This window comes from Apium graveolens, chromosome 8 (genome assembly GCF_009905375.1).
Source record: "Apium graveolens cultivar Ventura chromosome 8, ASM990537v1, whole genome shotgun sequence".
NCBI lineage: Eukaryota > Viridiplantae > Streptophyta > Magnoliopsida > Apiales > Apiaceae > Apium > Apium graveolens.
In genome coordinates, this window is record NC_133654.1 from 192202224 (window position 1) to 192226941 (window position 24718).

The 24718-nt window shown below is 34.8% G+C and overlaps 1 protein-coding gene across 2 annotated transcripts; it reads right to left on the bottom strand.

Moving 5' to 3' along the window:
* Nucleotides 1-14684: 14684 nt before the first annotated feature.
* Nucleotides 14685-20048, bottom strand: LOC141679018 (uncharacterized). Of its 2 annotated transcripts, none has more exons than XM_074485496.1 (3): nt 19884-20048; nt 16316-19362; nt 14685-15462 (listed from the first exon to the last, which is right to left on the bottom strand). In XM_074485496.1, the coding sequence occupies exons 2-3, from the start codon at nt 19251-19253 to the stop codon at nt 15065-15067; spliced, it is 3336 nt and encodes a 1111-aa protein (XP_074341597.1). In that variant the 5' UTR covers nt 19254-19362; nt 19884-20048; the 3' UTR covers nt 14685-15064. The 2 variants fall into 2 exon arrangements, with proteins under 2 accessions (XP_074341597.1, XP_074341596.1); XM_074485495.1 differs by having other exon boundaries at nt 19664-20048.
* Between the last annotated feature and the right edge of the window lie 4670 nt (nt 20049-24718).

Genomic DNA, 24718 nt, shown 5'->3' on the forward strand with positions numbered 1-24718 from the left:
GATGTGTTTTTCGTAGTGTTTTGCATTTCAGGGCATAATCGGAAGAAGGACTGTAAATTGCGTGATTGATGCTTAGAAGAGTGTTAGGATGAAGCCTTGGTTGAATGTGCGAAGAAACCAGCAAGTGAAGGCCATTAAAGAAGAAAAATGAAGTTTTTCCAGAATCTCAGTGCGGCCGCGCTACACTTAGGAGCAGCCGCGCCATACTCAAAGCGGTCGCGCCGGATCCCAGGGCGACCGCGCCAGGTCGATTTTCCAGAATCCTGAATCTAATAGAATACTGATCTGCTGGACTTCTGGTCAAATTGGGCTGTTATATAATGACTTTTTGAAGATGTTTTTCACAACGGAGAGCAAGGAGAAGACAGGAAGAAGACCTAATAGCACAAATTCAACGAAGGAGAAGAAAAACTTGTTTTACATGTGATTCTTTGCTTAAGTTGTAATCCTGGATGATCGTTTTCTTTATTGTTGAACCTAATACTCTTGATTATGTACTTTGTTTATTATTCAGTTTATAAAGACTTAGTTTATTTACCATGCATTCATCGGAACCCACGGTGAAGATGAGTTCGGTTATGAACTAATCGTTATCGTGGGGTTCTAACGGATTTACTTATGGATTTCAATAGTTAATTTGTTTCAATATCTTAGTGTGTGGTGATTGTATAATATCCTAGTATTGGTTGTGCTTATTCGTCTTATGAGCGTCGCGAACTTATAAAATAGCGTGTTAATCTTTATTGAAGCGACAGTGCATATAGAGGTTTAGAACTTGCCATGCTAGCATAGGTTCATGTATTTTTTATGCATGATTCGTAGGTAATTTTAACCATCTTAGCTGCCCTATGTAATCATGATAGATAACTTGGGCATTAAACCTTTGTGTTGTCAAATTCTATAGACATATAGGGTCTCAACATAATTGGTGTCTATTCAGATTCTATCTCTTTTGTGGATGTCTGGTAGTAAGGTATTCATACAACGAAAGTTAGCGTTTACTAGTTTCATGTTATCTGATTAGTTGTCATCACCATTGCATGTTATGGTTAAGAACAATGACTTTGAATGAAGTATTTAATGAAGTTAGAATCCCATATTTTCCTCATATAGTTAATTCAATCAACTTTATTCTTAGTTAATTGCGTTTTAGTTTAATCTTAGTTATAAACAACTCAACTTGTTATTGTCTTAGCATTGAGCGATAGCCGTACCATTGTTGCATAGATGCATAATCTTAAGTTAACTAAAAAGAGTTTATGTGGGAACGAATCTGATTTATATCTTATACTACTTGCGAACGCGTATACTTGCATGTAATTTTAGCGCGTGTTTTCGCCCTAACATTTAGTACCTAGCTGAACGGTGCTAAAAATAGAATTGAAAGATAATTCATTGGTCGATATAATGACATCGAGAAAAAACACAATAATATATATTACTCATTCGTGCTAAAATAAATAAAATTCAACCGGAACGAAATAAAATTACAAACAAACTAAATACAGTTACGTTAATTTGGTTGATGTAATGAGTTCATATAATCACGGGTTTTTTCTATGTGTGTACTATCTATATAATTTGAAATAATATAAATACGAAATATTGAAAGTTTTGTTGGTAATCATCTGGTCATCTATATTTTCGTCATCCTCTAAATTTATAATTTTATTAAAATAAAATACTCTCTAATTAATTTATTAATGTTCACAGCATAATTATATAAATACAAATAGAATTAAATCTGTATAATGGTCCGGGGCTAAAACATAATAATATATTTTGTTGGTAGTCGTCCGTTCATTTGTATTTTGGTCATCCTCTAGCTTTATAATTATATTTAAAATAAAATACTCTCATTACTATATTAATATTTAGAATATAATTCTATATATACAAATAGAATCAAATCTGTATAATGGTTTAGGGCCAAAACAAAATAATATATGCAATTCGCTCGGGCAAAAAGATTATACTATTGAATTGGTCTAAAACATAATCCAAATTACAAAATAATTCATTGATAGGCATAATGGCCCGGGGATAAAAGAAAATAATAATATAGCCTATTTATCCAGATTTAAACGAAATTATACTGTTGATACGGGTTATAAGAAAAACTAAATATAGTTAGTTGTACTTGTCGCATCAGACTTAACCAAAATAATAAGTACTACCGACGCAGTTAAAAAATATAGTATAGAATCGGACTAAATCAAAATTAGAATTGGAAGATAATTTGTTAGGTGATATAATGACATCGGACCAGAAGAAAATAACGTACACTACAAATTCGGATTGAAACAAAATAATATCCAACTATAACGGAAATAAAATAATATTAAATACTAAATAAATATAATTATTTAGATTTGGTAATAATACGAATTTCATAAAATTATGAGTTTTCTATGTCTATAATATCTATTTGATTTAAAATAAAATTAGAAAAAAAAATTAATTACTTAAAACAATCGTGCATCGCACAGGTTGTTAGTTATCTTTACTATTATATTAAAGACGAAATATAGAAAGTTTGGTTGTTAGATCTTAAAAATTATTATACAAGAAGTATAAGGTTCGAATCCTACCAACAATATATTAAAATTATTATCTACAATATATAATGATAAAAATAACCATGGTGCATTGTAAAATTATTATACTGGGGGTATAAGGTTTAAATCCCAACAACAATATATTAAAACTATATTTTACAATATATAATAATAAAAACAACCGTGCATCACAGAAGTTATATACTAATACTATTATATTAAAGATGAAAATTAAAAGTTTGGTTGTTGGTCGTTGTTGGTCATTGATCACTCAATCCAAAGTCGTCAGATCAAATCGACAATAACCGTTAGATTTATTCTTTAAATTTAGTATTATTTAAGAGGTATAAGGTTCGAATCCTGCCAGTAACATTTTAAAATTATAAAATAAAATTAGTATTCTTTAAGAGGTATAAGGTTCGAATCCTGCCACTAACATATTAAAATTAGAATCTACAATATATAATGATAAAAATAACTGTGCATCACACGAGTTATATACTAGTTATTATATTAAAGATAGAACATTAAAGTTTGGTTAGTAGTCCTTTAGTCACTCAATCTACAACCCTTAGATATTCTTTATCAAATTGATTGTATTGGTTAGATTCAATCCTAAAAATTATTATTATAAGGGGTGTAAGGTTCAAATCTTACTAGCAACATATTAAAATTATAATTTACATTAAATTATTATTAGAACGGGCATAAGGTTCGAATACTACAGACATCGAATTAACTATAAGGGGTGTAAGGTTCAAGTACTACTAGTAACACATTAAATTGTAATTTACATTAAATTATTATTATAAGTGGCGTAAAGTTCGAATCCTAAAAGCAACATATTAAAAAAGTAACTTACATTATATAATTATATCCTTTATATATCATAAGCATAACTGCATAAGACACATATTATCCAAAATTTTGATCATGTACCGCCAAAACAATCTCAACCGTTAATATGATATAATAAAAAATAGACGGTTACGATTATATCATATTATAATAAGTATATTCTTAATACAACTTATAAATATAAATTGATTAAATTATTTTAATACTATTCAAACACCAACTGCGATAAATGTCCTAATACAATCCTAAATAGAATATTAGAGATTTAACCAATAATAGATATAAAAAAATTACATTGTTCTAATAATATCAAAAAACTAAAATATGCTACAATAATAAAGCAGTAGATAGAATATAATAAATTTTTTCTAATGTTTTTCAAATACCAATTACCATACAATGTCCTAATACAATCATAAATAGAATATGATAAGAGATTTAACTAATCATAAATATAAATATATTATTTTGTTATACTACTGTTCAAAAACCAAAATATGATACAATGATATAACAATAAATAAAATATGATTAAATATTGTACTATATATAGCTATAATTCAATTATTCATCCGTATATTTCTCAGTATATGCATATTTATTGCAACAATATTTTACAACAAACTATTAAAAATAAAAATAATATTGCAACAACGTCAAAAATAACCATAAATATGTACATTAAAAAATTTTAAAATAAAAAGGTAATTTTTAAAAAACTGGGCATCACACCGACTATAAGCTATCTATCTATATTAGATTATAATATACATCGGTCGGTTGGTCATTTTAATTATAATTAACACTGAAGTGTAAATTAAAATTTTAGTTCATATTGAACTATATATTATTCAAATTGACATTTAAGTTAAGTTTTTTTACCAATTTAAATTCTAATTCATATTAAGGTCTATATTATTTTAATTAATATTAAATCAACTTACTCTGCAAATATAATTTTTATTTAAACAAATTCTAAAATAATCTTTATTATAACAACCAATTTAATTCATATTTAATAACTATAAAATAGATATTAATATCTATTAGATATTATAAATATCTATATATATACAGTTAGAAGATAATTACTGCCTCAAGATAAAATAAAATAATTTGCACTTTTCATTCGGGTTAAAACAAAAGTATGCTACTAATCCGAGATATAATAAAATTTAAAACAAACTAAGTATAATTAATTTTATTTGGTTGATATTAATATGCACCGTCTAAGAAAAAATATTAAATACTATCAATCCGATTAAAAAAATATATTATTAAACCGATTACATAAACTATTCATCCGGGTTTAAAAATATTATACAATTGATTCAAACTAAAATATAATTTGACCAACTAAATCAAAATCAAATTAAAAATAATTTGTTGAATTTGTTTGGTTTAATGGGCCTCGACTTTAAACAAAATAATGTAAACTATTGATTCGGGATAAAACACAACTATGTAAACTATTGATCCCGGATAAAATAAAATTAATATAAGGCTAATCATAATTTTTATACAATTGATTGAATTAAAACTTAAATTTTAATTAAATCATAATACTTTTTTTAAACAGAAATATAAATAAAACTATATTATTTATTTATATTATCTTTTTCAAATACCTCAAATTAAAAACATATATTTGTAGTAATATATTTATAATGAAATCATAATATTTGAAAAACTTAAGTGAACAAATTTAAGAATTCAATTCAAAATAAATTTTTCACAAAAAATATATAAAAAAATTATATAAAAAAAAACCGTATATCCATGAATTTTAAGCTAGTAATAAAAAAATCATATATCACACTGTTATATACTATTATTATACTATTATCGAATCTCTGTTCATTAAATTTTGGTTCGTTGGTCTTTGAACCATTTTGCTGTGTCCATATCTAAGCTTTTTTTGTAAAAATATATATAATAATATTGTTAAATTATTGATCAGGATCCTAAAATTTGAAATGAAAAACACAAATTTTGTGTAAATTAAACTAAAATAAATCAAAAAAATATGTAAATAAAAATATTAAATAATTATTAAAAGTTACTCCCTCCATCCCCCTCTTTTACATTGGGGGAAGAAGACTCTGCATTAAAGCTCTTAAATGAGGTTGCATAAATTTTTTTAATTTCTTTTTCTTCTAAATTAAAATATGATGTTCAAACTGTTATAAAAAGAAAATTTTAAAAATAGATTATAGAAATATACTTTATAGTTGCCATATAATGCCCGAAAAAACAGTAAAAAAATGTGGGGACGGAGGTAATAAATGATCACCGCCACATTATAAATTTAGGTCCCGTTTGGTATTGCTGTTGCAGACACCTAAATCAACTTTTTGCGGAAAAGCTGTGAGAAAGGTGTTTGGTAAATTCTAAAAATTGCTATCTGTCTGAAAAAGCGCTTTTGGTGTAAATGTTGTTTGCAAAAGCATGTCCTCTCATACTTTTGTAAAAAGCTGTTTTCAGCTTTTGCAAGAAGTAGCTATCAGTTTCACCGTCAAATCTTTTCAAAAATATTACTTTTATATATTATATTTCAAAATATGCATAAATTAAAAAAAAATTACCAAACAGTCATCTAATTTTGCTGACAGCACTTTTTTCCACTAGCATTTTTTCTCACCGCACAGCAGTTTTCAACAGTATTCCAAACGGAGCCTTATAAGGGGTCATTTGGTTCAGAAGTCGGTATGAGTTTGGAATCAAGAATCGGGTTAGACTGGTATGGGGAGGAAGAATTTCTGATATTATGTGTTTTGTTCAGTGCTGGAATGAATCTGTTTGTTTTAAATATAATCGACATTTCAATTTTAATTCTAATATTATGTGCAAGTATACATTGTACATTGAAATTAAATGTTTACACAATTTACAAATAAAAATTTACTACAAAAGTATACAATTAGTAAAATATAATTTAACTAATTAAATAATAATTTAATATTTTTTTAATAAATTAAATCTTACAAATTGGCATTAGAGAAATATTATTATAATTTTATTTAAAATTAAATTGTATATCAATTTAAAATATATGTACATAAATCGTATTTAATGGTAAAAATAAAGATGAATAATAAAACTAAATCTGATATCTCATACCTCCTTCTCCATACCCACCTCTTCCCAAAGTATCAAATCTGATTCCAAATGGATTTCACGTATGAGTTTCAGGAAATTCAAATCATGAACTAAACATCATATATAGGTTTGAAATGAATAAAACTCATACTTAGATATCCAATTTTTTTAAACCAAACTAGCTTAGAGAAATAGGTCCCTTTACTAATGGGACATAACAAAATGAAATTTTAGTGAAAAAGATGCGGTAAATTACTTTCTGACTTAATTATGTCATTTTTATTCCTTCCTTCTAATTTAAGATTTGATTTCTTAAAGAAATCCGGTTATATTAATCACAGTAACTTTTATAATAATCCAAAAATAATTCATATGTCACACAGTATTTTTTCTGCTTTTTAATATGCACAAATATATTCTCCTCTTTTTCAAAACAAATTACTAGTCCGTATACACATTCCTTCTTAAATATGTGTTATATGCACAGTCTTGTGTCATTTTTCCTATATATCTGCACGATATCTTCTTCTCTGTTTTTTTATCAAAATAACAAATCATTCCCATACATATTTGCACATAAACACGTAACAATTACAGACTTAATTTTTACTGCAGAGCAAATTATGGGATGGACATGTAGTATATAAAGCACACGACTGTCATCTAAACTACTATGCTAGGCATTTAAAAGCTTTAGACACACGAAAATACACAGAAATTCATGGCTTCACCTCGCCTCTCTCTCGTAATTTTATTATTAACGTTATACATATGCACTTGTAAGTCCAGAACTATAGGTATCGACTCAGTTGATGTTCGGATTACGAACAAGATAACATCATCGACAATTGGTGTTGTTTGCGGTTATAGAGAGCCGACAGGTGTTAGCCCAAACCATTCTTATGATTGGATTCTTTGGAATACTGCTTCACAGTCTTACTGCACTGTATATTGGAATGTGACAAATTATTTCGCTGGTATAGTTGCGTATAGTCAAGAATATTTAGGTCATAAGATTATATTCTGGGACGTGAGAGAAGATGGATTGTATGTTAGTCTTGATGGTAAACACGGATGGAAGAAGGACGCTGAGTGGCGGAGTGAGATTGTTAAGTAATTCTGTTGTTATATTTCTCTACATGTTTAATGTTCTTCAATAATTATAAATTTAAAGATGGATCTTTACAATTTTCTTTTTTGTTCTGCGTATTCTTTTTTCAATCCATCTTAGATTTCGACTATGATTAATCAGTACACAAGAGTGGATTTGAAATTAAACCAAGTCAAAGTTTATGTAGAAACCTCATCAGTAATTGATTTTTGTTCGAACATCCTGGTTTAATGTCGTCATATTAAGTTTATACTGAAATCATAATATCTGTTGACAGTACAGAACTTATAGGTAAAAAAAAACTTTGAAGTAAATCCAATTAATTAAAATGACTGACTATGAAACTGTTCAGTTACTATAACTCGATATGACATGAATCAGTTACATGAATGAGGTCAAAATGAAGTGACACGTGTAATGTGAGGTTAACCAGAATGTAGAACATTTAGGTAGCAGGTTAGACTTGCTTGTCTACTTAGGAGAAAAAGTGAATTTTTTTAATACTTACTAGATATCTTACGGCAAAGACTGTTGCGGCTCATCAAAGTATTTAAACTAGTAGATCAGAGCTTTCCAGTAAGAGAATTATCAAGTAGCTGAAGCAGCTTCAAATCAATCAATATTGGAAACTATATGGTATTGCACCCGTGAGATGATTGATTAGCTTTGTCAAGTTCTTCAAGCTACCAAACTGGTCTGGTATGACACTTGCGAGCTGATTCGTAAACAGATAAAGATTAATTGCCTAGTACTTTAAATACTCAAATGTGCCTTCTAATTTTCAGAGAACAAAATTCCAAAATTTTTAAATTCGAATGGAATCTGGTTGGATGGAATTGGCGCATCTTCTTATATAAGACATTACCATTGGAAAATGTGGGTTCTAGCCCCCACATTGTCAATATGAACTACAAATAGTTCAGCTGGTTGAGTCCAGGGACCAGGACCTGTTGAAATTAAATTTTACTCGAGCCAGGATGCAAGTTGTCTCCTCGTTTATTTTCTAAGAGCAACAGCTCGAGCCCTAAATGGGGTAGGGTCTGACTAGTGGTTAGCTAAAGATACTGATGTCAGTAAGCCTCTCGGTGCCATTTCACACAAAGGGGAGGCTATTACGACTATATCTAGTCTAGCACAAGTTGCTTCGGCAGTAATGACACCTGTCATACGTCATAAATTACAAGTGGTATTTAACCAAACACCACCTTATTATTGTAACTGATTTTGTTATATTCTAGCTAGTAGTTTAAATACAGATTGATTGGCTTGTATGAGACTCTTGAGGGATAATAAACAGAATGTCTTCTTCATCATCTTTTACATACATGTTTGTATAGTTTCATTTCCGCTGTAAACTCGATATGGTATCAGAGCTTCGATCGATGAAATTAGTCGATTATACTTCGTTTTGAACGAGAAGATGTATGAATTGACACATCGAAAGCAGTGGTTATATGTTTTCTTCACATCTTCAAGGTCATCTATGCGTTCTTCGTGATTCTCGAAGAAGATTAGTAAGATTCTTGTTCTCTTCGTCGTTTCTGATCTCGTTCTCTGTTAACAATCGAATGATCTTGTAATATCGTTCAGATAATTAGCTTGTTCTTCAATATTTCTATAAGCTTGTGTCTCGATAAGTTTGGAATCAGATTATTAGTTTTTGGATCTTGATTAGTAGCGTATTGATCATGAGGAAATCGAGTTACGTTAACGCAGTACTTAATTATCGTAATAATGAGAATTCTGGTGAAAGTTCTGGTGGAAATTCTGGAGGTAATCGTGTTGAAAACGAAGATGTGTTAGCACTGAAAACTGTTGCAGATGATGACCTAGGAGTTGTTAGTTCTATTCTTCACCCTCTATATCTGCAAAATATAGATCATCCTGGATTGGTGTTAATCTCTAAGAAACTTATTGGAACAGAAAATTACGGTCCATGGAAGAGGTCTTTAAATATAGCTTTATCAGCCAAGAATAAGCTAGGTTTAATCAATGGTACCTTTCCCAAACCTGAAGAAACTTCACATCTTAGAGCTCAGTGGGAACGTGTAAATGACATGGTTATCAGCCGGATATTGAATATTGTGTCATATGATATAAGTAACAGCATGGATTTTGTTAACACGGCACAAGAAGTTTGGGAAGAGCTTCGTGACCAGTTTTCGAGTATAGATGGACACAGAGTGTATCATATTCTGAAGGATTTACACGCTCTTGAGCAAGGTGATAAATCAGTTGAGTTTTACTATCATAAGATGAAAAATATGTGGGATGAGTACACTGCTTTGGAGCCTGCTATAGCTTGCAAATGTAATTGCAAGTGTGATTCTCATAAACTGTTAGATGAAAGGGAGCAGAGGAAGAGACTTTTACATTTTTTAATGGGATTGAATGATAGTTTTTCTATAGCTAGGGGTCAGATCCTCATGATGAATCCCCTACCTACTATTGCACAGGCTTTTTCACTTGTCAAACAAGAAGAAAAACAAAGACAAGGACACATAATGGCAACCAGCTCTTTCATTAGTAATGCCAGGTCTATTGGTTCTAATACCAAATCTGTCTCTGTCAACTCTCCAAATGAATCTTTGTCTGCTAAGAAACAAGGCTTGAAGTGTGTTTACTGTCATAAAGAGGGTCATACTAAGGACATTTGCTTCAAGTTAATTGGTTACCCTCCAAGAGGCAAGGATCGAGACAAATCACCTTACTCAAATACTAGTACTCTTCCTCAAGGCTTCAGACCTTATCCACATACTAATGCTCAAGCTTCTTATGCTGGCTCAACACAACTTAATGACAATAATTCTGCAATTCCTCCAGCAAAATTCACAAGTCTCTTTGGAACAACTTCAACAACAGATGGCTAAGATTTCTCAAATGATGTCCACAATGACAAATTCTACAAATTCTGCTTGTTCATCAACACCTGAAGATCATATCAGTAATCTTGCAGGTTTGGCCTATTCCATGATGTCTTTTGTCCCTACTGTACTAAATGAATTATGGATCATTGAAAGTGGGGCTTCTAATCATATGTGTTGCAATCCTCATCTTATGAGCAATATACACACTATTTCGTCTCCTTTTAACATTGCTTTACCAAATAATCATACTATTTTGGTAAATCAAATGGGTTCAGTAACTCTCAGTTCTTCTATCATTTTAACTGATGTTTTATTGGTTCCATCATTTCATTGTAATTTGCATTCTGTTAGCAAACTTACTTCTCAGTCTTTCATCAAAGTTTCCTTCACTTCCTCTCATTGTTTCTTCCAGGTTCAGGACCAGATGCAAACTTTGGCAACTGGTGTTGAATATGGAGGCTTATACTATTTCCCACATGCTCATGTGTCTAATACTGTACCCTCATTTGTTCAACCTGAATGTAGTATATCAGTACATTCTACTTCCGTACAAAATCATGTTCATTCTGTAGTTCAAACTAGTCAACATATTTTAAAATTATGGCATCTTCGACTAGGCCATGCTTCAAACAATGTGCTGAAACATGTTTCTTGTATTTCAAATGTTGATATGTGTAATGCCGATTGTCCTATTTGTCCTTATTCTAAGCAGACTATGTTTGATTTTCCATTACATAGTTCTTCTCATGCTAGTCATATGTTTGATCTTTTACACATGGATGTGTGGGGGCCATACCAGGTAGAAACTTTGCATGGTTGCAAATATTTTCTCACACTGGTTGATGATTTTTCTAGGGCTACGTGGATTTTTCTTATGCCCAGTAAACAAGAAGTATTTCAGAGGTTCACTTCTTTTGCTTCGTATGTTCAAAACCATTTCAACACTTCCATAAAAACTGTTAGAACAGATAATGGGAGTGAATTTGTTAATCATCAAATTCATAGTTTCTTGTCTAATCTTGGGATTTTACATCAAACTTCTTGTACTCATACCCCTCAACAAAATGCCCGGGTTGAGAGGAAACACAAACATCTGCTTGAAGTTGCTAGAGCTTTTCGATTTCAATCTGGACTACCTTATAAATACTGGGGTGATTGCTTATTGGCTGCTACATATGTTATCAATTTGTTACCAACTCCCATTCTCAACTATAAAAGCCCTTATGAGTTGTTATATAACAAAAATCCTGATTATGGTCTTCTTAAATGTTTTGGATGTTTGTGTTATGCCTCAATTCATCCTTCTAATAAATTTGATTCAAGAGCCATTCAATGTGTTTTCATAGGTTATCCTTTTCAGCAGAAAGGTTTTAAATTACTAAGATTAGATACTCATGCCACTATTGTCAGTAGGCATGTTAAATTTCTGGAACACATTTTCCCATATCATACTATTCCTTCTGGTTCTTCAAAGTTTGTTTCTGCTTCACCTGGTAATTCCTATACCTTCCTTAATTGGTTAAATCAGCTTCCTCATATGCCTATCTCCTCTTTATATGATTCATCATCCCCTGATTCAACATCTTCATCTAATTCCCCAGTTATACCTAATTCTCATGTCTCTATTTTTCCTGATAGTGTTTCTTCAGACACTAATAATCCCATTGCTAATACTTCTCCAGAAGTTGAAACTCTTCCTGATGTTTCTCCAGTGGCTGAAAATCTTCAAGTTTTCCCTAGGAAGTCAGTCAGAGATAAAAACACACCTACTTGGTGGGCTGACTACCATATTTCTTCTAAATCTTTTGCAAATTTTGCTGCCATAGAACACTGCCCTTACAATCCTCATGATCAACTTCTTTATGCTTATAATTATGTTAATTCTTCTCCAACAGAACCATCTCATTACTATCAGGCAATAAAAAACCCTCTTTGGGTTCAGGCTATGGAGAAAGAATTAATTGCACTGGAGTCCAATAATACCTGGACTTTAACTACTTTGCCTCCTGGTAAAAAATGTGTGGGTTGTAAATGGGTTTTAAACTCAAATACTTGCCAAATGGTGAGATAGATCGATATAAGGCCAGGTTAGTGGCTAAGGGTTATACTCAGTCAGCTGGTGTGGATTATCATGACACGTTTGCTCCTGTAGTTAAGTTAGTCACTGTCAGGAGTTTACTTGCTATTGCAGCTGCCAAGAACTGGTATGTAGAACAGTTAGATGTCAATAACGCCTTTCTCCATGGTGATTTGACAGAAGATGTTTATATGCATTTACCTCTAGGTTACAAAGGTGTATCTTCTGGTTTAGTTTGCAAATTAAATAAGTCCATATATGGCTTAAAGCAGACGTCTCGGGAATGGTTTACAAAACTTGCTTCTTTCCTTATTTCTTCTGGTTACAAGCAATCTCTCTTAGATCATTCTTTATTTACTTTGAAGTTTGATTCAGGTTTTGTGGCGGTTGTTGTCTATGTTAACGATATTTTAATTGCTGGCAATGACATGCCCACTATTTAGGCTTTCAAAGATATTTTACATAAACAGTTTACCATCAAGGACATTGGTCCCGTCAAGTATTATCTTGGGTTAGAGGTGCAGCGCAATCCAGATGGTATTTTTTTGGGTCAACAGAAATTAATCACTGACCTATTGACTGCCTTCAACATGCTACATGTTTCTCCCTTATCTGTTCCAATTGATCCTCACATTAAGCTTTATGATAATGATCAATCTGGTGATCTCTTATCTGATGCTACTTCTTATAGAACGATCATTGGTAAACTTCTCTACTTGAATACTCCTCGTATTAAGCATATGGAAGCCGTTCATAGAGTTCCTCGTATTAAGCATATGGAAGCCGTTCATAGAGTTCTCTACTTCCAGATATAGCCTTTACTGTCCAGTTGTTAAGTCAGTTTTTACATGCTCCTCGTATTAAGCATATGGAAGCCGTTCATAGAGTTCTTCGTTATTTGAAGCTTACCATTTCTCATGGATTATTCTTCCCTTCCAGTAACTCTCTTATTTTACAAGGATTTTCTGACAGTGATTGGGGGGCTTGTCCTCTTGATCGACGTTCTGTTGGAGATTATGCCTTTACATTAGGCCCTGTTGTCATTTCTTGGAGATCTAAGAAACAAGCTCTTACGTCTCGTAGTTCTGCAGAAGCCGAATATAGGGCTCTTGCTGATTCGTCTTGTGAGGTTATCTGGTTAAAACAACTTCTTGCAGAGCTCACTGTACCTCCTACAGGTCCAGTCTCTTTGTTTTGTGACAACAAATCTGCCCTTGATCTAGCTGCCAACCCGGTTTATCACGTGCGTACTAAGCATGTTGAGCTTGATTGTCATTTCATACGCGAAAACATTCATATGGGTATAGTCAGTGTTCTTTCCATTGCTTCCAAGATGAATCCAGCTGATGTTCTTACTAAAGGCCTGGGTAAAGTTCCTCACTGGCATTGTTGTTCCAAATTGGGTCTTTCTTTTACTCATCCGCCTCCAATTTGTGGGGGGACTAAAGATACTGATGTTAGTAAGCCTCTCGGTGCCATTTCACACAAAGGGGAGGCTATTACGACTACATCTAGTCTAGCACAAGTTGCTTCGACAGTAATGACACCTGTCATACGTCATAAACTACAAGTGGCATTTAACCAAACAACACCTTATTATTGTAACTGATTTTGTTATATTCTAGCTAGTAGTTTAAATACAGATTGATTGGCTTGTATGAGACTCTTGAGGGATAATAAACAGAATGTCTTCTTCTTCATCTTTTACGTACATGTTTGTATAGTTTCATTTCCGCTGTAAACTCGATATTAGCCCAGCTAGCCAGAATACAAGATTATAGGGATGAGTGTGTATCGACCTGGCTCGCTCGTCTTGACCAGACCTGGTTATTCACATCACATTTGTTCTAATGGCGAGAATCGAGCCCATAAGACATTGACCAGGAAAATTCCGATTGTTGGCGTCAAAGTCTTCCTCTGTTACATCTCTACTAAGGCACGCACAACTTCTATGCCAGATAACCATGTAGCTATCTTCTGAGTGACGAGCATGGACTCGAGATTTCACTTTCCCTTGAAATAATAAGTCCAAACCTTGGACCAGAATGTGGACTTATCTTTTTGTCTGTACATGAAATTTTACACTTTGCAAATCAATAGATGGACTGAAAGAGAAGAAGAATGTCCGCCTCTTTATCATAATACTACTTCCAGGGACATTGCAACAACAAAACACTGTCATATTACAGCTGTATGAATTTAGTAATATTTTGACATTGCTTTCCCGGACCCAGAAATCATCTTTCTTTGTATGTGCGAAAAGCTGCTTTCAAGAAAATCTACAATTTTTAGCATTTTGGCAAAGCAGCTTCACAACTTATCAGAAAGTGATTTTGACTTTTTTAGATAAAACTAACAATAGTTCTCTTACTTCTAAGATTTATCTACCAATCACTTATAAGCATTTGTTTTTTCCTCAATGGAAAAGTAAGAACTAGAGCTAGACATACATATTGATATCATAATATCCAACAAAGCAATCGGAAAATCATATTCACAAGGTGTCGTCGTTCAATGGAACATCATCTTCTGAAGCAGAATCAAAAACCTGAGGTGGGATTCCATTTCTTTCGTGCTTTTTAGAATCGATAAGCATCTGAACAACCTCTCTCATCGATGGACGATCATTGGGATTCATGCTTGTGCACCTTATAGCAATCTTTAAAACAGTGAGCACGTGACTCACAATTTTCTCATCTTCCAAAGTCAAACTACTATCAAGTATGCCAGACGTGAATGAATGATTTCGGACGTAATTCCTCACACATGTAACTAGATCACCACCTTGGTCTATCGGTTGTACAGGAGCTTTCCCTGTTATTAACTCCAGTAACACAACCCCAAAGCTATAGATATCGCATTTTTCTGTAACCTTCATAGTGTATGCATACTCTGCCATCACAGAAAGCCAAGTTAAACATCAAAACAATGTATTACAAATTTGAATGGAAGAGGGTTAAAGAGAGAAGAGACTGGACATTGAATGGAAGTGGCTAGGTCTGTTTTGTCATTCAATTCATATACAAATTAAGAACAGACAGACAACACCAACACTATGCATAAAAGGGTGTGCTAAATATTTTTTTAACAACCCCATAATCAGAAGTTTTTTTTCCTGAACACAGAATAAATATTATGCACAATTAAAACTTTGGATGGAGAACTTGTTCAAAACTAAGAAACAAATAATCAATGTCAGTAATTTAAATTTAAGAGTTTACATTATTCAATTAAACTGTAACAAGAATCAAATTAGCCACCACAAAGGAACTATAGGAGTAATATTGATTCTTAACCCTTAGGTAATTCAAGTACTCGAACTTTTTCAGGTAATGCAAAATAAAGTATAATTAATCCTAGAGTTTAACCTAGGTTTAGAAATGAGGATGGTGATTTAAACCTATAATGCAGACACACACCAGGACAGAGTACAATTGGAATGAAGATGTCAAACTGCTTATCTCAGAAAGGTTGAAGATCAATGTTATCATAAAATAGTTGACATTATAAAATATGTACATAGTGCTCGACTAGCAGGAACATCAGGAAACTCAAGCAGCTATATATATGACTTTATAAAGAGGGGTATGGACATGATAACTTAGGGAATATGTTAGTAATACCTGCAAATAATGTTCAGAACAAAGTATCCTTAAAAAGTTTAGACCAACAACTGATACCAAACCCACAAAATATAGTCATGTCCAAATTATAGGCAATAAGAAAAACAAAGGAGAGGACTTACCAGGGGCAATGTATCCATATGATCCTGCAACAGCAGACATGGACTTGGACTGAGGCATGTCAATAACCTTTGCCAAACCAAAGTCACCAACATGAGCTTCAAAATCATGATCAAGTAAAATGTTGTTTGATTTTATATCACGGTGTATAATCCTCGGCTGGCAGTCATGATGTAAATATAAAAGACCTTGAGCAGCCCCAAGCGCAATTGTGAAGCGTATCGGCCATTCCAAGTTGCAAGATGATCCATGGAGTAATTCTCCCAAGCTACCCCTTGCAAGGTACTCATAGAGAAGCAAATTGTAACCCCGGTGATAACAAAAACCATATAGCTTGACAATGTTTCGATGTCTAATCTTTCCCAGAGTTTTAATTTCGGCTCGGAAACCATTATCGATATTATTTCCCTCTCTATTAGATGCAAGTTTCTTAACTGCAACTGTTTGTCCAGACTGCATAACTACTTTATAAACTGTCCCAGCAGCTCCTTTTCCAACAACATGACTATCATCGAAGTTGTTAGTTGCCTCAACAAGATCCTCAAATGTGAACCCCTCTTTTGGAGGGAAATACATATCAGAGACTGACGTTGATATAACTTTATCCTGAATAGCAGAAATATTCTCAATTGGTTGCCGCCTCATGATACATATTATGAGTACGATGAGAATTAGAGAAACTCCACCTACTACAGCAGAACCAATAGCAATTTTCCTTTCTCGAGCACCTTCTTTTTGTGAAGGTGGACCTGAATCAATAGATGGTTTCCCGTTGCAATCACCTAAGGGACCACCACATAGTCCTTTGTTACCAAGAAAGCTGTTCACATCCATGCTAAGGAACACTAATACGGAAGGCAGGGGTCCAGAGAGATTATTGTTGGAGAAATCACATCCCAATAAACTTGACAAACTTCCAAATGTAGACGGAATTTCACCAGCCAAATGATTGTTATTAAGCAGTAGGTATTCCAGTAAAATTAGGTTCCCCAAGTCAGATGGTATTCGGCCAGAGAGATTATTAAAACTTAAATTCATTGCAATCTGTAATCCAGTAAGAAAACCCAACTCATTTGGTATTTCACCAGAGAAACAATTTCCACCCATCTGCAACTCCAACAAACGTGAGAGATTTCCCAATGCTACTGGTATATTACCAGATAACTTATTATCGGAAAGCTTAAGAAGTTCCATCTGTGATAGACTTCCTAGCTCATTTGGTATAGAACCCTCAAAGTTATTTCGGCTGAGATCAAGATGTTGAAGCGCCTTGCAATAAAAAATTTCAGGTGGAACCTGTCCTGTAAAGAAATTTGAAGAAATATTGAACTCCACCAACTTATTCAAATTACCTATTTCCTTTGGCAACTGGGATGCGAAGTAATTGCCTGAAAGATCGAGTCTTTGCAGTTGTTGGCATTTTCCGATTTCAGGAGGTATAGAACCACTGAACTTGTTCTGGCTTAATTCGATAGCAGATATTTTCTCCATTTTGCAAAGCTCAGAAGGAAAGCTCCCAGTTAGTCCATTCCCACTCAGCCGAAGTTGACTCAATGATCCACAATGTATAAGTCCTTCTGGAATGTTCCCATAGAGCTGATTAGACCCCACATTCAGTGTATCTATGTTTGAGTACTGACAAATACGAGGAGGAATTTTTCCAGTCAAGTAATTATTAGAAACATCAACTACCCAAAGTTGACTGTAGACCCCAAGCCATCGAGGAATGCTTCCAGTAAGAAAATTGTCAAAGAGCTGAAGCTGTTTCAAATTAGTTAAATATTGAAAACTATATGGAATAGAGCCAGTGAGGTGATTGATAGATAGATCGAGCTTTGTCAAGTTCTTCAAGCTACCAAACACGTCTGGTATAGCACCTGTGAGCTGATTCTCAAACAGATAAAGCAAAGATAAACTCCTTATCTGACTCAACTCAACAGGAATTTCTCCACTAAGAGAATTTTCTGAAAAATCAATTTCTAAAACCTTTGAAAGGTTTCCAATATCCCTAGGAATCGAACCATTCAATGCATTTCTATACAAGTATAACTTCCTCAAAGATTTCATGCTAGCTATCTCCTTCGGAATTTTTCCAACAAGATTGTTCTGGTAAAGGGCAAGAGTCACAAGATTCGTACAATTCCCTAGTTCTGCTGGTATAAATCCAGAAAAATAATTACCCCAAAGAATGACATCTGTCAAGTTTATAAGTCTGCCTAGTCCTTTAGGTAAATTACCTTCTAAACGATTTTGAGCCAGACCAAGATAGTGCAAATTCTGACAATCAGCTATTTCTGCAGGCAAATTCCCAGAAATTGCATTTTGTCCAGCCCTAAATATTCTCAAACTCCGAAGCTTTCCAAAAGAACGAGGCAATGCACCACTAATCTTGTTTGAGTAAGCCACCAACTCAGACAATGAAGATAAATTCCCGACTTCTTCAGGGATAGGACCAGAGATCTTATTATTGCACAAATTCAAGTATATTAACAAGGATAGTTTACAAATTTCAGGTGGAATGTGCCCTTCAAACTGATTATTATTCAAATAAAGAGTACCCAACCTTGAACAATCTCCTATCTCCTTAGGAATCGTTCCAGTGAATGCATTGTGTGAGATATCAAGGTAAGTTAAGAAAGCCAAACCACCTATACTAGAGCTTATGTTTCCCGAAAGATTCATACCCCTCAATTGAAGAGAATGCACAACCGGATTAATAATATCGCTTGTGCAACTCACCCCACTCCATAAACAAGGAGTCTGATCACTAGAATTCCAGTTTCCTAGGTGATTAAACTCATCTCGGAGTCCTTTCTTTAACTTCAACAGAAACACTCCTTCAGCATTCAACCCCTCAGCTTGACAACTTAGAAAACAAAATAGTAAAATCCCCACTAAACTAACAACAAAACCTCCTATTGACCCAAATAACCCATACATTTTGACTGTCTTCAGTGATCAACTATTTACTGCCAATAATATTCTAGAACTCCAGAAGGCCAAACAACTAATATTACCATGTAAATGGCCAGAAGGCCCAGAATTTGCACTGTTTAAGGTCAAAAAAAGGAGAAATAAGCATTCACATAATTTATATACATGAATTTCTCTCAAAAAAAATTATACATACATGAATTTGGAACTAACTAACTCTAGAAATTTATCAATTTACTGCCAAGTAAGAACCTAAAAAAAATGGTTACATGGAGTATAGACATGGTCCAAGAAATTGCTAGACACGTCAAACAATTGTACACCAAGAAAACAATTTACCACAGAAATAAAAATGAAGATATTATTCATAAAATTATTAAAATTGATGCAAATAAAGATCAAAACTCAAAATATACCTTTCTATATCTCACAACTTGAAACGATTCCTCAAGATTGTAACAAATGGAGCTCATGAAAAAAGAATAAAAATTTCAATGAATCAAACACCTTCTAGAGTTTTTAAATGAAGCTTGAATGCAAGATAAGCATGTAAAATGTGTGAACTTTCTCCCTTCCCTCTGTACATATGTTTGTCAACAAAGAGTGTGATATTATATTAGTAGAAGTAGAAAGTACCTGAGTAGATTTTGTGTTTCAGACTTTGAGAAACTCTCACTTGTGGGAAAAGGTGAAGTGAACTGAAATTTCAGGCAAACAATAAAAAAGAGGTAGAGATTTGATAGTGACGGGTTTTGTGCGTGTGTACTGAAAATTCCAGTGCAGTCAAAGTGATAAATGCATACTAGACAGTAGACCTAGTGCCTAAATCCACCATAAGGAGTGCCCCTTCCTCTCATTTCTTTATCCTGGAAAATTAATCCGATCCCACGGATATCCTATCCAAAATCCGAAATTTTGGATATATCGAACCGAAATTTTGGATTTAGATTTGGATTTTAACTATACCGAATCGATATCCGATCCGAAATCCGAAATCCAATCCGAATCCGATCCGAACTCGAAATCCGATCAAAACCCGACACATTTATTATAGATTATATGTAATATTTTAGATATAATACATATAATTTACATAGTTTTCTTGTATTATTTGAGTAATAGTAGATTATTATCAGGATTGTCAATACTTATTTAGTGAATTATAACTTTTTATTTCAAAATGAGCTTTTATTATGTAAGATGTACTTTGTATATATTTATAAAAATAATACTTTGTGATGAAATATTAAATATTATGTTATAAACATATTTTAGATATTACTCACGATGTTAACCCGTGCAATATAATGTGTTTAACTGCCTATTAGTTAATATATTTTAATTTTAGCTATCATATAAATGTGATTAATAGTGTTTGTATATATAAATAATATTAAATTTGACTACATTATTCATAATTTAGGATACCTGATAGGGATAAATAAATCCTGATTGTATAAATTGCATTAATTGTACAAGGTATGGACTCCTAGGCCCAATAAGAAGATGTATGACATTCAGACCAGAAAGGTTAACATGTCGATCAGGCCTGATGGACCATATCAGGCCTGATGGAACAAAGAAGGCCCAAAAACCCTGATTATTTATTAATTTCGTAATTAATAAATAAGGGAGAAAAACAGCTTTTAAGATAAATCCTAGTGAGGATATAAATCCTTGTAGATTGGCCTCCAAGGAACCTCATGGGATAAGGAATCAGCTTCCTACTCCCTAGGACTCCTAAGTCTATCCTAATTCAGAGACTTGACCACCAAGTCTCCTATACCAAATCCAATTCAAGGACTCCCATATCTATATAAGGGGTCTCACCCCACAGATCAGAACTACGTTTCTTGACTTGATCCTTAGCAATCAGCAAGGTACGTAGGCATCTTGTTAAGGCAGATTGAGTCACGAAACACAAGAGCAGTCAAAATCGAGCCTTGAAGCTCACGTTCCTTATTATTAGATACAGCAATTATATATATTAGTTTTAATCCATAACATTTGGCGCTGTCTGTGGGAAAGCACAACAACAACCATGACGAGAACACGGAGAACAACTAGTGCTCTGGAGGAAGGAACACCATCGGGAACAACCCAGATGATTTCGTCCACCGTGGAGATACCTCCCCATTCGACTTATGCATCTACTCAGGTGGAAACCCAGATAGGGGCAACTCAACCTCAGCCACAAGGGACGACTCCCCCGACTATTCAAGGTACGAATCCTCAAGTTCAACAAGTACATATACCTGTGAATTCTCGACCCGTCGAATATGAATATTCAACTGTTGTTACTACTAACCCCCCTTATGGGATGCCCCTTCCCCCCGAGGTTGGAGGAAGTGGATATGCTGGACGAAGTGAAGCACGAGGGCAATCGCCCCCTATATAAGAGGTTTGGCTCCTATCCCCGAGGATCGGGAATTTTCTGGTCCTTACACTGAGAGAGACTCTGAATCTTCGGATGATGAAGTGGCCCCAAGAAGGAGGCGTCCTGACAAAGAGCCAATGGCCGATGGAAGGCAACGCCCTCAAAGCACCCGAGGGGCGAATCCCCAAGAAGTGCAGGAAAGGATCAGGGCTCATGAGGCTGAGATCCAAAGGCTGAGGCGTGACTTGGAGGCTCACCAGGCCACCAGACCCCAGATACCTCCTAGGGGGAGAAATCCTCCTCCTGTCATAGACCTGGATGGTCCGGTACGAAGAATGGTTGTCGTCCCAAGAACTGATCCAAGCAATCTCCTTCCCCTTGGAGATCCTGATGATCCAACTCCACCTTTCACAGAAGAGATAATGAATGCCCATATCTCAAGGAAATTCAAGATGCCCACTATCAAAGCCTATGATGGCACGGGAGACCCCGCTAATCATGTTAGGACATTCTCTAATGCACTGCTGCTGCAACCCGTGAATGATGCTATAAAGTGTCGGGCCTTCCCTCAAACCCTGTCGGGTATGGATCAAAGATGGTACAGTCGCTTGCCCCCAAACTCTATTGGATCGTTCAGAGAGTTAAGTCAGGCTTTTATTAAGCAGTTCATCAGTGGGAGAGTCCATGAGAAAAGTTCAGCATCTCTTATGAGTATTGTGCAGGGAGCTAAGGAATCTTTGAGAGATTACCTGAATCGTTTTACAAAGGAGGCTTTAAAAGTCCCAGACCTTGATGATAAGGTAGCCATGATAGCATTGCAACAAGGAACTAGGGATGAGTTTTTCAAGATGTCCTTGGCGAAACGTCCTCCTGAAAGCATGTTGCAGCTCCAAGAGAGGGCAGAGAAGTATATCAAGGTTGAAGAAAGCATGAGGAAGACCGTAGTAAGTAATGAGCCCACTGGAGGCAAGAAGCGAAAAACTGATCTAGAGTATATCGCTAAGGACAAGTATCCTAGAACCGAACAAAACCCTGATTCAACCCCCAAGAAGGGAGGACCTGGGCAAAAGTTCACCGAATATGCTAAGCTGAATGCTCCTAGAAGCCAAATCTTGATGGAAATCGAGAAGGATCGAGATATTCGTTGGCCTAAGCTCTTGAAGGCTGATCCCGCCAAGCTAGATAAGAGCAAGTATTGCAGATTCCACAAAGATGTTGGCCATGACACCGATGAGTGTAGGCAATTGAAAGACGAAATTGAGTTTTTGATTCGAAAAGGAAGATTGAACAAGTATACTGGAGAAGGAGGGGACAGGAATAATAATGGAAGGAAGAACTTTGAAGATCGTAGGAGGGACCAAGACGATCAGGGGCGGAATCCCCAACCTAGAGGGCCGGTTATAAATGCAATTTTTGGAGGGCCGCGACCTCGAGGGCCTGTGATAAACACGATCTTTGGAGGTCCAACTGCTGCTGGATTGTCCAAGAATTCCAAAAAGGCATATACTAGAGAGGTTATGCATATTGTTGGAGAAGCCTCGAAGAGGGCCAAGACAGAAGTAACATTGGCTTTTGATGATTCTGACCTAGAGGGTGTAAAGTTTCCTCAAGACGACCCGCTGGTCATAACACCAATAATAGGAAATAGCCCGGTTAAGAGGGTCATTGTGGATAATGGTGCTTTTGTGGATATATTGCTCCACGACGCCTTTCTAAGGATGGGGTATAACGACTCCCAGTTGACACCAACCGACATGCCGATATATGGATTTGCTGGAGTAGAATGTCCTGTGGAAGGAATAATCAAATTGCCAACCACCATAGGTACGGAACCAAGGCAAGCAACGCAGATGTTGGATTTCGTGGTAGTAAAGGCTAGTTCAACTTATAATGCTATCATGGGGAGAACAGGGATACATGCTTTTAAGGCAGTCCCCTCTTCCTACCATTCAGTTATGAAGTTTCCCACCCGAAACGGGATTGGAGAAGAGAGAGGAGATCAAAAAATGGCTAGAAGCTGTTATGTGGCCTCTTTGAGGGCAGATGGAGTCGGGGGGGGGGCAGGTTCTTCCTATTGAGGATATGGATGTTCGAGAAAATGACGAGAAGAGAGGAAAGCCAGCAGAAGACTTGATTTCGGTTCCTTTAGACCCCGAGAATCCTGAGAGGATGACTTTCATTGGAGCCACATTAGAGGAGCTCCTTAGAGGGAAGTTGGTGAAATTTTTGCAAGAAAATAGTGATGTATTTGCATGGTCAGCAGCTGATATGCCAGGCATAGACCCGGAGCTGATTACTCACAAGCTAAACATGGATCCAAGCCGGAAGACAGTAAAACAAAAGAAAAGAAATTTTGCCCCGGAAAGACAAGAGGCTATAAAACAGGAAGTAGAAAAACTCTTAGAGGCTGGTTTCATTGAGGAGATTCAATTTCCGGAGTGGTTAGCAAACCCTATAATGGTGAAGAAGGCTAATGGAAAGTGGAGGATGTGTATAGACTTCACTGATCTGAATGATGCATGCCCTAAAGACTGTTTTCCATTGCCAAGGATTGATACTTTGATTGATGCCACTGCTGGGCATGAGATGCTGAGTTTCATGGATGGATTTAGCGGATATAATCAGATTAAGATGCACAAGGATGACATTCCAAAGGTATCATTTATTACTGACTTTGGTGTTTATTGTTATCTTGTTATGGCATTTGGTCTTAAGAATGCAGGAGCCACCTATCAAAGGTTGGTAAATAAAATTTTTAAGGACCTTATTGGAAAGACTACGGAAGTCTATGTTGATGACATGTTAGTCAAGAGTCTAGTGAAGACTGATCAAATAACCCATTTGAGGGAAGTTTTTGAGGTCCTGAGGTACCACAGGATCATGTTGAATCCTACGAAGTGTGCTTTCGGAGTAGGATCTGGAAAATTCTTGGGATTGATGGTCTCAAAGAGAGGAATTGAGGCTAACCCCGATAAAATAAAGGCAATCCTGGACATGGAACCACCAAAAACTGTCAAGGATGTTCAGAAGCTCACAGGAAGGGTCGTTGCGCTAGGACAATTCATCTCCAAGTCATGAGACAAGTGCTTGTCAT

Coding starts and splice junctions, on each gene's coding strand:
- LOC141679018 (XM_074485496.1), bottom strand. CDS start 19,253: ATGTATGGGTTATTTGGGTCAATAGGAGGTTTTGTTGTTAGTTTAGTG. Junction 15,463..16,315: donor ATATGGATACATTGCCCCTG/GTAAGTCCTCTC, acceptor CTGTGATGGCAG/AGTATGCATACACTATGAAG.